General features: G+C 39.9%; 1 protein-coding gene across 3 annotated transcripts in view; it reads left to right on the top strand.

Moving 5' to 3' along the window:
- The window catches only part of TCEA1 (transcription elongation factor A1), a 43,225-nt gene extending 33,302 nt beyond the window's left edge, over positions 1 to 9,923 (top strand). For all 3 annotated transcript variants that reach the window (XM_039222442.1, XM_039222444.1, XM_039222443.1), the window contains exons 9-10: positions 6,338 to 6,409; positions 8,341 to 9,923. In XM_039222442.1, the coding sequence (XP_039078373.1) occupies positions 6,338 to 6,409; positions 8,341 to 8,349 (81 nt within the window). In that variant the 3' untranslated portion in view covers positions 8,350 to 9,923. The remainder of the gene's footprint in view (positions 1 to 6,337; positions 6,410 to 8,340) is intronic.
- The last annotated feature ends 5,803 nt before the right edge of the window (positions 9,924 to 15,726 follow it).

Raw genomic sequence — 15,726 nt, 5'->3', positions numbered from 1 at the left:
AGTCTGTGACTCCCTCTCTCTCTGACCCTCCCCTGCTTATGCTGTCTCTCTCTCTCTCTCTCCTAGAAATAAATAAAATATTAAAAAAAAAGAAAGAAAGAAAGTAATATGACTAAACTCTGTAAGTTGTAGAAATGAACCTTTTGTTTTTGTTTTTTTTTTTTTTTAAAATAACTTTTAGAGAGTATTCTGTTCTCAAGGTTAAAAATTCAAAAGGTACAAAAGATTAAGAGTAGAAAGGTCCCTTCCCACTTTGGCCTGCAGCTACTTGGTCCCACCTCCCTGGGATTACTCGATTGTTGTGTGGACTTCTCTGTGTGTTTTATGCACGCATACGCAAATATGAATATATTTTTGTTTTCCATTTTATTTTCTGTGTGTTTGTGTGTGTGTGTGTGTGTGTGTTTGGTTTAGTTTGTAATTGTGTGTGTGTGTGTGTGTGTGGTTTAGTTTGTAATCTGTGTGTGTGTGTGTGTGTGTGTGTGTGTGTGTGTGTGTGTGTGTTTGGTTTAGTTTTAGTTTGTAACCTACACACCCAGCACAGGGCTCTAGCTCATGACCTGGAGATTGAGAGACATATGCTCTTCTGACTGGGCTGTACAGGCGCTCCTGTTTTCCCAGTTCCTAAAAATGCGGTAGCACATTACATAAACTTCTGTCTCTTTTAGTTTTTAAAGGCACATAACACTCTACTTTCAGATTTGCTCTACTTAACCAAGCTGAAGTCCTCTACCTTTTTGAAGTCTTTCATTAATCATAGTTATATATCTGATATTTCAGTATTCTGTGGAAGTATTACTATTGATAGTCACTAAAATATATTAACAAATGAAAATGACTTCAGAAATTCCTGAGTTTGAATTAGGATGTTTTCTTTTTATCAGGTGGAAAAATCTCAGCAATGAAATTTTGTCCTGAAAATGCCACATAGTAGGAAGTATTAAGTATAAATAGAAAGGTATTTAAAGTAGAATAAAAAAAAATTCAGTAGATCTAAAACTTCCAAAGTTGGCAAAATAACAGGTATGAGACTTGGCTCTTGGGTTAACATGTATCTACCAGGAGATCAGATTTTTTCCAGAAAGCAAGAAGTTCCTCTTACTTTGAGGGCCCTAGTTTTAGCAAGTATATAGGTATAAATACATGAGACTACTTCAGGAGTTTTCAAAGCATTTTTATCTGAAGGCCTTAAGTAAGCAGAACGCCATTCTTTTGGGAATGCTTCTTCTGTATCTTCCTTTGGGCTTTTGACTTAAAAATCATGTTGATAGTTTACAGGTATTGTGAGCTTCTCATCTCTGAAGGGGTAATATCCTAATTTCATTACCCCACATTCAATTTAAATATACCTTATTCAGAATACAATATTGTTGGCATTTAGATTCTTGCTTTCATCTATCTTCCTTACCTCCCTTACATTTAAACCTAAGAATAAGGTTTTTTTTGTTTTTGTTTTTTTGCTTTTTAATGTTCATTTATTTTTGAGAGCAAGCGAGACATTGTGAGTAGGGGTGGGGCAGAAAGAGACGGAGACACAGAATCTGAAGCAGCACAAAGCCTGACTCGGGGCTCGAACTCACAGACCATGAGACCATAACCTGAGCCGAGGTTGGACGCTTAATGGGCTGAGCCACCCAGGCGCCCCACCTAAGAATAACTTCTGACTTTAGTAATGTGTTGTCAGCCTCACTCAGGAATGTGTACTTGAAAGAGATAATATTCTGTCTTTGGAACGTTGGTTTCAGGAATTCTCTTAAGTGGAGAACTTCAGAAGTCTGCTATGTTGATAAAATTTAAAAAAATCATACTAGCTTATTTCTATTTTTTTCCTGAACTCTCTTTTTAATTTAAAATTTTTAGTTGTGGTAAAATACACATAACCTAACATTTACCATCTTAACCATTGTTAAGTATACAGTTGAGTAGTCGTGCATTCGTAATATTGTGCCAGTCTCCAAAATTCCTTTTCTTTTGCAAAACTGAAACTCCGTATCCATTAAAGAATAACTGCACATTTCCCTAACTCGTGACAACCACCAGTCTCTAGGTTGTCAAAGGAAGAAATGGAATCATACAACAGTATTTGTTCTTTTCTGTCTCTGGCTTATTTCTGATATCTGATCTGCTCTAAGATAGTAATTAGGAACACAAATAAAGATCTTTGTACAGACAACATCACTAATCGTCACGGAAAGGCAAGTTAAAACCACACAATGTTCATAAATGGTCATCTGTACTATAGCATGTATCAGAAATCCCTTCCTTTTAAAAGCTGAGTAATAGCCCATGGTATGTATATGTCACACTTTGTTTATCCGTTCATCTGCTCGCGGACATCAGCTTCGGCCTTGCAGGCTGTTTGTGAGGAATGCTGTGATGAACTGCTGTTACACAAATATCTCTTTGAGACCCTGCTTTCCATTCTTCAGAGTGTCTTAGGAGTGAGATTTCTGGATTTTTACGGTCATCTTAGCCTTTTAGAGCAATGTAAAGTACCTATTCATAGAAAGATTGGAAAGTACAGGAGAATATGAGCAAGAAATTTAAAATCACCCATTAATCTGTGCTCAGAGAGAACAGTGGTCAGTATTCTGGAACCTGCAGTATTTTGTGAATCTTTTCTAATCTAGTGGCAGCGAATCATTTTATACACAGTTGACCCTTGAACAACACAGGTTTGAACCGCGTGAGTGCACCTGTACACAAAAGTTTTTTCAGTAAATATATATCCAGTACTGGAAATGTATTTTCCTTCTGATTTTTAGTCACCTTTTCTTTTCTGTAGTTTGCTTTAAGAATTTAGCATGTAGGGGGCTCAGTTGTATTTGACTCTTTGATTTTGGCTCAGGTCATGATCTCGTGGTTTGTGAGATAAAGCCCCCTCTGGGCTCTGGGCTGACAGTGTGGAGCCTGCTTGGGATTCTCTCTCTCCTGCTCTCCCCCACATGTGAACTCACGTATCCTCGCTCTCTCTGAAAATAAACATTAAAAAAATAATTTAGGATATAGTATGTAAACATATAAAATATGTGTCAATTGACAGTTTGTGTTATTGGTAAGGCTTCCAGTCAGCAGTAGGTTATTAGCAGTTATGTTTTGGGGGGAGTTAGACGTGGATTTCAACTGCACGAGGAGTCGGCAGCCTTAACCCCCACATTGTTTAAGGGCGAACTGTACTTCATTTTACATAGCTACTATAAAACATAAGGATTTTCCTTTAATTATTAAAAAGAAAATACAGGGGCGCCTGGGTGTCTCAGTCAGTTAAGCGTCTGACTTAGGCTCAGGTCATGGTCTCACAGTTTGTGGGTTTGAGCCCCGCGTCGGGCTTTGTGCTGACAGCTCAGAGCCTAGGGCCTGCTGTGGACTCTGTCTCCCTCTCTCTGCCCCTCCCCCACTTGTGCTCTGCCTCTCTCTGTCTCTCTGTCTCTCAAAAATAAATTAAAAAAAAAACAAACAAACCTGTGTAAACATATTAATAGCTGTATAATATTCCATCTGAGGGGTATGTCTTATTTCATTACTTCCCTGTTGGATATTTGTTTCCAGTGTTTGTGCTGTTGCAAAATTACACTCTGCAAACATCCCTGTACACAAAGTTCCCACCCTCCAACTTATGAGGAATAATTAGCATATAATTGTATGTATTTAAAGTGTACAGTGTGATGGTTTGATACACATATACAGTGTGGAATAAATTACCAAGATCAGGATAATTAACATATTCATTATCTAACATAGTTCACTCTTTTCTTCCTCCCTCCCTCCCTCTCTCCCTCCCCATGAGAATGCTTAAGATCTACTCTAACTATAGTCACCATGCTATACATTAATTAGATCCTCAGAAACTTACTTTTTATAACAAAGTTTATATCCTTTGACCTGTATCTCTCCATTTCCCTCTTATCCCAGCCCCTGGCAACCACCATTCATTCTCTGTTTCTATGAAATCAGCTTTTTTAAAATTTAATTTTTTTATTTAAGAAGTCACATAGAAGTGATACTGCTGGGAGCCGCACCGGCCTCTCTAGATGGCAGTCACAGCAAGGAAATGGCATTGTTTGCACAGCTTCTGCCATGAGAAATGAAGACTAGTATCTCCTTCTACTACTACTGACTCATGTTGGAAATAAGCCTGCTGGTATTGACTAGGCCTCCCAATATTCCATATCAGACCCATATTCTGAATACAGATACCTCATAAGGAAAAGCATATTCCTGTCTTTATAAAAGAGACTTTAGATGAAAGCTCTATGGGTGATTGTCAAAAGGCTCTTCCTATGGGCCTTGCAGATCCAAGACTTAGATAATAAAGGGGGTTAAGAACACAAGAGTTACTATTGAGCCTGGTCCCATATCAGAAGAGCCTTATTTATAGTTTATGTACTGATAAGTACAGAACATAACTTGCTAATTGGTGATGTATGGCAGTCCCTTCCTCAAGGCCTACATTCCACAAACACCCTCCCTTACACTGGCACCTGGGATGAGGATAGATAAGAGTAGCTAAAACATAAACCCAGGTGCAAAGACGGACACATTTAGGGCCCCCATGTTTGTTTCCACATATAAACCATTTCATAAACATTCATCCTCTTGAGAGCCAGACAGAATGACTCCTAGCTTATCTATATACAACTTAACCTATATATTATCCTGTTTTTCACTAAGAGCATCCTGTTAATCCTTGGTTGTAAATTCACTATGACTGAGATAATTCTGCAAAATATCAAAAACTTGTTATCGCAAAAGGCCTCCCATTGTAGAAATTCCTTTCTCTGACTTCATGTTGTTGCTGAACCTTTAAATAAAGACACAAAAAACCGACAGGACAGAGATGCCTGTCTGGTGATCAGAAAGAATCTCGGGGCTCTCTCATTCTCTTTCGCTGACACCGTCCATCCTTCAGGGACCCCTGGACCTGTCGGAGCCAGCACGGCCTCCGACATGATACCATACAGTATTTGTCTTTCTCGGTTTGGTGTATTTTATTTAGCATGCCTTCCAGGTCCATCTATGTTGTCTCAAATGGCAGGATTTCCTTCTTTTTTATGGCTGAATAATACTCCATTGTGTATATAGAAGCCACTTTTATTTATCCATTCTTCCATTGAAGGACATTTGGGTTGTTTTCATATCTTGGCTATTGTGGATATTGCTGCAGGGATCATGGGGGTGCAGACACCTCTTTGAGGTCCGTATTTAATTTCCTTTGGAGATATACGTGGACTGGGATTCCCAGATCATGCGGTAGGTTTTTTGTTTTTTTTTTTTAAAATAAAGTCTACTCCCAGCATGGGGCTCGATCTCACAACCCTGAGATCAAGAACTGCATGCTCTACCAATGGAGCCAGCCAGATACCCCTACAGGAGTTGAAGTTGTAATATTTTGAGGAACTGCCATCTCGTTTTCTGTAATTGTTATACTAGTTTACATTCCTACCCACAGGGCTCCCTTTTCTCCACATCCTCAGCACCATTTGTTGTCTCTGGTCTTTTTCATTTAAAAAAATTTTTTTTTAAATATTTTATTTATTTCTGGGAGAGAGAGAGACAGCATGAGCGGGGGGTGGTCAGAGAGGGAGGGAGACACAGAATCTGAAGCAGGCTCCAGGCTCTGAGCTAGCCGTCAATGCAGAGCCCAACGCAGGGCCGGAACCCACGAACCGTGAGATCATGACCTGAGCCGAAGTCGGACGCTTAACCGACTGAGCCACCCAGGCGCCCCTCTGGTCTTTTTCATACTAGCCATTCTGACAGGTGTGCAGTGATACAAAGTGATATATCCTTGTGGTGTTAAATTGCATTTCCCTAATGATTAGTGACATTGATCTGTACACAGGTCTTTGTGTTTCTGATTACCATCTTAGATCAGATACCAAGTTCTTGGGTCACAGAGAATGGATATTTAAGGCTCTTAGCTGTTGCTGCCTCACTTTTAGAAAGGTGAGGGCAGTTTATATTTTTTAAAATGAAACATTTATAATTTTTACATCTCTGCTAATTTGTAAGAGGAAACTGATGTATCTTTTAAGGGATGATGAAATTTTTCTATATTTATTAGACATTTATGAAAAATAAAATGTGTGACGGATGATTTCCACTTATCTGGGATAAACTAAACATGAAAAGACAAACAGAATGCCTTAGAAAAGGAAGTTTTGAAATATGTGTCCTTTTGGCATTATTTGGCTTACTTGAACTTGTTTCAGGCCCTGACACATTTTATTGTGGTGCTGTTGTGGCTACTGTACCTCCCCATACAGAGCGTTCTCACTGAGATTGGACTTCTTACAGTGTTGTTAAAAGTCATACTTTTCGCTTCATTTTGCTGTAGGTACAAACTCGTAGTGCTGATGAACCAATGACAACATTTGTTGTCTGCAATGAATGTGGAAATCGATGGAAGGTATGGCACTTTCTTACGTTCGTATTTTACCCATTTGTAATAGATTTCTTCACATCGTTTTATTAGACTACCTAGTTATCTAGATGTGTAAGTGAATGCTCGTGCTGTCCAGTATTACGCAAGTCCATGACGGACTGTCTGTAAAGGAATATACTCTACTCTTAGAAATGAAGAATATTCATGTTCCTCCCTTCATATTGTTTTGGTGCAGGAATAACAGGATTGGATCTTTAATGTGTAGTTACTGTGTCATAGTCCAGAATCTACTATATTCATTCGTTGCTTCCACATTTGCACTTCCAGAAAGTCTGTACACGTGTGTTACCTGTCCTTGTGGGTTTTGATCTGGAAAGATTATCTTGTTGAAATCCAGCCCAATGGTGTTAGTGTTTATTTTAGGAATTAACAGATGAGCACTGCCCTGGTTTCATTAGGCTTTTCACTGAGCTTTCTCACTGGAACCGCTCTTCTCTTGAATTAGCCCCACACGGGCATGTTAGTTACTTGAGGGATCCCTTCTTTTTTAAAAAAAAATTTTTTTTTAACATTTATTTATCATTGACAGAGAGAGGCAGAGCATGATCATGGGAGGGGCAGAGAGAGAGGGGGAGACACAGAATCTAAAGCAGGCCCCAGGCTCTGAGCTTTCAGCATGGAGCCCGACGTGGGGCTCGAACTCATGAACTGTGAGATCATGACCTGAGCCGAAGTTGGATGCTCAACTGACTGAGCCGCCCAGGCGCCCCCAGGGATCCCTTGAGTGATTTTTGTGAGCCACAAAAATCTAACTTAAACTTGGGAGAAGATTTACACATCACTTCTGAGACCATTTTTATCATTCACAGAGAGAAGGACGTTGGGTGTGGGTGGTTGGAGAGCTCCCCTGGTAGGGGTGTAGGGTCTTAGAGCCAAGCAGGTTATGAATTGCGTTGTTGCTGATCTTTTCAGTGCATTGTAATTTTACATTATGTGAAGTGTAAAAAATGTCTACATCACGGGCTGTGGTGAGGAGTGCAGATAATATATTTAAACTGCCTGATAATTGTTGGTATTCCAGAAATGCTGGTTGTTTTTATTAGATTTTGAGAAACCTTGTGTGCTTCTTTTTTTTTTTTTTTAAGCTGTACTTAGCTTTAGGCCTTCTACTCTAATGCTTATTTTGAATGATTCACATAAGTTAACGCATTTTCTGAAATTCAGAGGTGCATTAAAACTAGATAATGGGGAAATATTCTCCACAAATATGGAGAATGGTACGGGACTTTGCCCCTAGACTTGATTTTAGGGGTTGAGACCAGTGCCCATTTTATTATATACAAAGATTTAGCTACTGGTAGTGAGAGTCATCATGATTTGAAACCTTCTGTCTTCTGAGTTGGTAGAAGTTTTCTACATGGTTGAAGAGAGGGACGTTCATTAATTATTTTTAGTCCTGTTGAGCAAGACTGGTTTTTCCAGATAGCGCTTCAGTTTGCGTTGTATAATGGATGATGATTATTACGATTATTATTAGGCATATTGCAGTTTGTTTTGAATATAGTTTGTGCAGCATAGTTCTGACAGTAGTACCTGTTAGAGTTTAGGAAAGTTCAATTTAATGTAGAAAGACAATGCATAGGGTGGCTTAAGTTTTAAGTTTGAAATTAATTTTTTTTTGGAATTGATTTTTTTAACCTAAAAACATTAAGAAGTGTACTGTCAAAAACAATTTTGTACTATTTCTTCAGTTATAGACTCCTACTGATTTTAAGTTGGAAAAGTCAAACACATAGGATAGGTGACTATTCATGTCTGAGAAATAGAGCGTCTTTTTAAAAAATGCCTCTTCAGCAGTGTATGGTGTGTACTGTGTTTAAATGGGGGCGGGGTACACTCCATTGTGTGTATTTAAACGTCTTATGAAATATTTCTCTCTTTTTTTTTCTTGACAGTTCTGTTGAGTTGGAAGAAACGGCAAAATGTCTGGACCATTAAAAAATGGATTTTGTAATTAGCTTTAAAACTAGGCCATCTAGTTTTCTTGCAAATCAGATTTTTAAAGTAACATACATCCCTTGGGTTAGTGTTGGTTTTTGACATAGCATTCCTTCCTTAAATGCCTTCTCTAGTTTCAGATCGTTAGGGAGACCACATAATAATTATATGGTATCTGTTTCAAAACTTTTTTTTTCAATTTTATAGTAAGTTGATATTAAACTTTTGGCAGTTTATTTTTACCTTTTTTTTTCTTTTCAAAGGAAAACGTACCTTAACTTTTTTACAGTCCAAAACATATACAGTAGAAATGTTACTCTTCTCAGTTAATACATAAATGGAAATTACATTTTCCCCCATATTGGCACGTAGCTGCAAGTAGTAAACGAGGAGAAGAGGTATTATAAGTTTGTCAAATGTGGTGTGTATTCAGATAATACTTGACCAGCTTATCTAAATTGTACATAATATTTGAACTAGCCTATGAGATTGAATTAATTATTATGTTCACAAGTCTGGGATGATTAGATATTATTTTGCATTTGTAACTAACCATGATAATCATTTCCTGTAATTTCTTGTACATGTTTTTGACTCGTTCTTCATAGATTTTACTTTTGGAAACATGACTTTGTTGGAATCAGTTTGGTTTTGTTGTTTACTTACCTGTTTGACTTTGTGGTGCATTTTGGTTTTGTGGAACACTGTTGTAGTTGAGTAGGTTTTCCGTAAATCCCAGCATAGGCGAAGAATGAAAGCTTCTGACCATTTTTCTCGTCTTCGGAAGACACACCTGCAAAGAAAATGTTACTGTTTTAGTGCAGTATAGTTACTGTCAACAGTTAATGACTTGATTTTGGTTTGGAAATCTCTACTGACCAAGGATTAGGTTTAAGGACTATATGAATCATTAAAGCTGTGGTCTTTCCATATGGAGGTTGATAGAAAACATTTTGGTCCCGAATCCAATTTGCTGGCTCTTTTTCTGTTACACAATGAATGAGGTTCTTAAACAAACTGATTATATGGGCCGTATTGCAGTTGGTTTTACAGTACAGACCTTCTAGTTAATTTTTTTTTAAGTGCGTACGATTTGTTTTGTTAGGAGTAAAAAAAAAATGATTTTTTCGATTCCCTAGGGTACACTTGTTCTAGCCCATCATAGAGGCCGCCTTTACAAAGCCCACATTTTTATCGTGCTCAGTCCGTATTCTATCAGACTCCTGTAGAAAGACTTCAGTACATGCTTTGCACTCCCCTTTGCTCCCTTTTCCCACTTTTTAAACGCAAATCAATTTGACGTAACACAGAAGACAGCGTTACAGGTCTGTGCCAGGGCCCCATGTACGAGCACTGACCCCCTGTCCCATCCTGCCTCTACTTTGTCAGTCCTCAGATTAACCTTTATCACTTGAAAAATAAAGCGCATTTTTGGAAGAATGAGTTTTGGAAGAATAAAACTAAAATAGTACCACTTTTAAATTAAGTGATCCATTTTTAAATTTGTAATCCAATAAAGTTTCTTGTTATTAAACACGCATCCCATCTTGTCATTTTATTTAGACATTGACACTTGCTCTACCTTTTGTTTCAAGATTTCTCTCCCGATCCCTAAGGGGTTCTTAAAGGCTGGTTTTAATTAAGTGACACCTGCCTGGTTTCAAGTAAAAACTGGGGTTAGTGCAGTGCAGAGCATGGTTTTCTCTTCTCTTCCCAGACCCCTGGGGCGGGAGGCGGGAGCATGAGCACCTGCCGCGTGTGCGCCGAGCGTGATCAGGGAGGCCGAGGCCAGTGAGAAACACCAGCCCGGTGTCGAGACCTGGGGAGGGGTTGCTCTCACAGGCAGGACTCGGTCATTTTATTTCCAGGACCCAGTAAGTGTGAAATGAATGCGCAGGAGATTTAAATTAGACCCGCGCAGTAGGAACTCACGAAGAACCGCCCTGAGTTCCGAAGTGCTTCTGTACAGCCAGACGTTGAAATCCGTTACCTTAAAAATGGAAAAACAAATTTAAAGTATTAAGCTATCGAAAGAAATAACAGGCTATACACAGCGATTGTCCTTAGAGTTCACAGTGTAATTCGGGTGTGTTCTTCTCAGAATACAAACTACAGGTAAAAGTGTTGGGCTTTAAAGAATTTTAATCAACAGTTAACTCTCCTCCCTCCTCGCCCCTCCTTCCCCCCCCCGCCCCCTGACACATTTAGCTGGAGAAAATTGGCCAGTTAAGAAGAGTTCTATCCCACTGGGAACTGTGATGTGAATGTTCACTGACATAAAAATCCACATATTGTTGTCAGTTTCAAAAACAGGAAAAGTACCCACATTGAGGATGCTGTTTCCCAGTGAACAGTCGGACTCTGTGCTGACAGCCCGGGGCCTGGAGCCTGCTTCAGAATCCGGGTCTCACTTTTTCCCGGCCCCGCGCCCTCTCTCAAAAATAAATAAATAAACATTTTAAAAGAAAACAACAGAGTTACTGATTGACAAGTTCCTAGGTAGTAATGGAAGAATTCTGTTGTAGAGAGGTTAGGTAAATTGAAGTCGGTCAAAAGGAATCTAAGAGCTGTGTGTTCCAGTGGCTGTCACGTAGTAAGATGCAGTGGGGGAGTTTTTATGAGAAACTTGTTCACTGCTGCATCTTTAACATCTAGAAGAATGCTTGTCACATAGTAGATGCTCATGAAACCATTTTTCCCAGTTATGTTTGTGTCTGTATTACATTTGTTCTTGATCATATAGGAGCTGAGGTGTAAAGTATGTTCCACATGATGAGGACTGTGGAAGCCAGTTAGATGACCACCAGTTGGCAGTGTTTTAGACTCCTTACTGACTGACTGACTTATTCATTTATTTATCCATTTATTGCGAGAGCACACGGGGGAGGGGCAGAGAGGGAGACTGAGGATCTGAAGCCGGCTCTGTGCTGACAGCTGTGAGCCTGACAGTGAACTCCAAGATCATGACCTGAGCTGAAGTCAGATGCTTAACCGACTGAGCCCCCAGGCGCCCCTAGGCTCCCAGCTTTAAAGGAAGAAATGTAATGAGTTAGAGTCTTGAGAGATCTCTTTGGTACCTTAAATTCTGCAAAGTGATGCAACAGTTTTATTATTAATGGAAACAAGTTTTTTTCCAATTGGCTTGTGTACTCTTATACTTGTTTACCCAACTGGTGGATGGAAAATGAAGGCACAGGTGACTACCTCAGATGACTTGCTCTGATTCCTCTCCCTGGGTGCTATAAAAAGACAGCTAATTATTATTATTTTTTCCCTCTTAATGGCCAGGACTGCAAAGATAGCGACATGTGATATGTGATCTGTCATATGGTCCAGCCAAATTAGCCCAAGTGTTTCCAAAATTGGAGGACTGAGCTACTTTGAAATAAAAAGGTTTTTTTTTTGTTTTTTTTTTTATCCTTAAATGTGGTTTACGGTATACCTCCAAATCATTCTTGTAACAATGCCATTTGCAAGTACAGGTGATGTAAAATAAAAAGCAGAAACCATAGAAGCCCTGGAGTAGAACGCCCCACCTACGCCTTTCATCTTTCTGGCGCTAGTTCCCAAATCTGTCGGAGCCATGAAGCCTTCTTACTTCTGTGGGACCCTGGGGGTCTCTCAGGGTGCCACTCCCCGCCATACTCCTTCCCCGAGGTCACGTCTGGAAGATGAGAGAAGCACTGTTTCTACTGGAAGCTGCATCTGGGGCTTTGCTGTCCCATTTTGCCTACAATATGCAGAATGTGTGATGAAGCCGAGGGAAGTTCAGATGAGGAGACGGCGTGGGTAACACTGCGTGTCTGAATCCGATCCTGCTAGAACTGCCCTGCACTTCTGCTTGGGAAAGCCATTCAGTTCCCTTTGTGCTTTAGCTACTTTGATACACATTTCTTTTTTTTTTTTTTTAATGTTTTATTTCTAGAAGAGAGAGAGAGACAGCGTGAGCAGGGGAGGGTCAGAGAGAGAACAGAGCCCGACGTGGGGCCCGAACCCACGAACCGCGAGATCATGACCTAAGCGAAAGTCGGATGCTTAACCGACTAAGCCACCCAGGTGCCCCTGGATACATGTTTCTGTAATGAGCAACTGAAAAAAATTTTTTGAACGCCTGGGTGGCTCAGTCGGTTAAGTGTCTGACTCTTGATTTCAGCTCAGGTCATGATCTCATAGGTTCCTGAGTTTGAGCCCTGGATTGGGCTATGCACTGTCAGTGCAGAGCCTGCTTGGGATTCTCTACAGTGCTCTCTGTCTCCTGCTCTCTCTCAGAATAAATAAACTTAAGAAATTAAAAAAATTTTTTGAACCCTCAATTGTTTTGGATGAATATTTGAATTGAGTAAATGTATAATGGTCCTGAATAAAATTCTGATATCAGAATATCAAAAGCTTTGAGAGTACTCCTAAGATTCCCAGGTAATTGCAGAAGTAGGAACCATCTGGAATGGGCAGTTACCATCACAGGTCATTATCAGGGTCATGTATCTCAGGACTCTGTCATTGATCTGTCCCATATTGTTCCCCCTCTTAATGATTGCTATGCTGATCCTGTTTTAAAATTCATCAAAATATGCCCATGAGACCCAATGCTCATAAATCCTCTCCCCATTAAAAACTTTAAGAATTGAGATACAGTGGATACATGACGTATTAATTTTAGGCTTACTGTGTAATGATTTAATACATGTATTTTTTGCAAAATGATTGTCACAATAAGTCTAGTGAACATCCCTCACCACAGTTATGTTGTTTTCTTGTGCTGAGGCCTGTTAAGATCTTTCTTCATGACTTCCAAATATACAATGTAGCATTGTTAGTGGTAGTTACCATAGCATTAATTTTTAAAGCTTTTATTTAAGTAGATAATTATTTTTTAACTCAGTAGATATTTAAGTAGATAATTATTTTTTAACTCAGATTTCCTTTTCTTAGGCTGATCAAGTTGTAACTTCTAGTTTTCTTAATGTTTTGATTACTTATTTGCCTTTCCAGTGTATTCCACTGGGACAGTTGATTCAAGTGGGTAGTTTATAATGCACAACTTTATCCTCCCTGAGATTAAGTTGGCATTACTCAGGAAAAACCCCGTTTGGTGACTGCTGTACTTGAGGTAAACTGAAAATAGAAGTTTTTGCTTACAAACATGCCAGGAAAGAGTTTAGATGGTTTAGCTCCAAATTCAGTCGCTGGTGGGGGAAAAAAATGACTCATCTAATACAGTAGTAGTATTTTTATACATGAAGGCTGATTTTTAATAAATGTTTGCCACGTTACTGGCTACCTGATTTTAAGTGAGTTCTGAGGGCAGAGAGGATTGGTTCAAAGCTATTTGGGGTTTATTTTTAAGAGAGCATGCATGTGCGTGGGGGAGGGGCAGAGAGAAAGAGAGAATCCCAAACAGGCTCTGCATTGTCAGCACAGAGCCCAATGTGGGGCTCGAACTCAGGAACCATGAGATCATGACCTGAGACGAAATCCGGAGTTGGACACTTAGCCGACTAAACCACCCAGGTGCCCTGGTTCAAGGCTATTTTTTTTAATTTTCTTTTTTAATGTTTGTTTATTTTTGAGAGAGAGAGAACACGAGCGGGGGAGGGGCAGAGAGAGAGGGAGACACAGAATCTGAAGCAGGTTCCAGGCTCTGACCTGTCAGAGCCCCATGCGGGGCTTGAACTCAACCATGAAATCATGACCTGAGCCAAAGTCGGACGCTCAACCAACTGAGCCACCCAGGCACCCCAGGTAAGGCTATTTTTAACTACCACCTATGAAACTTGTTTTATTACCTTTGTCTTTTAAATCCAAATCATGAACTAGTGAAAATTATTTCCTTGACTCCATGGTTTTCTCTACTTTACGTCTCTGTGTTTGTGTGTACTTGCTCACCTGGGCTTTCTAGTCCTTTCCTAGGAAATTGGCATTGCATAATGGTTAATAGCACAGGCTTTTGGGGGCACCTGGGTGGCTCAGTCAGTTAAGCATCCAACTTCGGCTCAGGTCATGATCTCACGGTTCATGGGTTCGAGCCCCCTGTCGGGCTCTGTGCTGACTGCTCAGAGCCTGGAGCCTGTTTCGGATTCTGTGTCTCCCTCTCTCTCTCCCCTCCCCTGCTCACGCTCTCTCTCTCTGTCTCTCTCTCTCTCTCTCAGAAATAAATAAAAAATTAAAAAACATTAAAAAAAAGCACAGGCTTTGGATCTCAGGTTCATATCCGACTACTGCTTACTAGCTATGAGACTTTGACCAAGGAACTTCACCTCTGTAGAGCAGAACAGCATCCTACCTTATGGAAGTGTGGTGAGGGCTAAACAATAATTGGTAAAGACCTTGAAAGAGTACCCAGGGGCGCCTAGGTGGCTCAGTTGGTTAAGCGTCTGACTTCGGCTCAGGTCATGATCACATGGTTTGTGAGTTTGAGCCCCGCATTGGGTTCCGTGCTGACAGCTCAGAGCCTGGAGCCTGTTTCAGATTCTGTGTCTCCCTCTCTCTCTGCCCCTCTACCACTCGTGCTCTGTCTCTCTCTGTCTCAAAAATAAAACCAAAAAAAAATTAAAAAAATAAAAAGCAGTACCCAGCTCAGTCATGGGGGGAGGATTTTTTTCCTTTTTTTTTAGGCCATTATTAGCATAAATAGGCACACATACATATCCTACAAATTGTTTTTTGTTTCATTTAAAAGTTGACCTTAGAACACTTCCTGTTGGTACATGTGGATGCCTGGATTTTGTTTTCACCACAGAGCTGTCTGTGGGCACATACAGCATTTCCTTTACAGACTAAGACTCTTCCCTTGTGGGTAGCTTTTGATATTTTGTAGGATAGATTTTTTTTTTTTTAAGGGCAAAAGAGTATGAGTGGGGGAGGGGGAAGAGAGAGAGAGGGAGAGAGAACCCCAAGCAGGCTCCGTGCTCAGGAGCCCGATGACGGCTCGATCCCACAATCCTGGGATCGTGACCTGAGTTGGTATCAAGAGTCAGATGCTCAACCAACTGAGCTACCCAGGCGCCTCTTTAGGATAGATTCTTAAAAGTCAAACTGCCCAGCTAACGGATATGCACCTTCAGAATGATAGATATTGCCAGATGGCTTTCCAGAAAGTCAAACTAGTTTACCTACCTGTCAATAGGATAGAAAGGCCCCTTTCCTGACACCTTTGCTAATACTGGATAATTGCAAACCCTTGGTTTTGGCAAGTCCAGGGGGAAATAGTAACCACTTTTCTCTCGTTTTAATTTGAATTCGAATGACTATCTTTTTGTATATATTATGCTCATCTTTTTTAAATTAAAAAAATTTTTAATGTTTATTTATTATTGAGAGAGAAAGAGACAAAGTGTGAGTGA

Source organism: Hyaena hyaena, unplaced genomic scaffold, assembly GCF_003009895.1.
Source record: "Hyaena hyaena isolate Hyena2069 unplaced genomic scaffold, ASM300989v1 scaffold_1127, whole genome shotgun sequence".
NCBI lineage: Eukaryota > Metazoa > Chordata > Mammalia > Carnivora > Hyaenidae > Hyaena > Hyaena hyaena.
The sequence above is the reverse complement of the archived record's forward strand: the minus strand, read 5'-3'. Positions and strand labels throughout refer to the sequence as shown.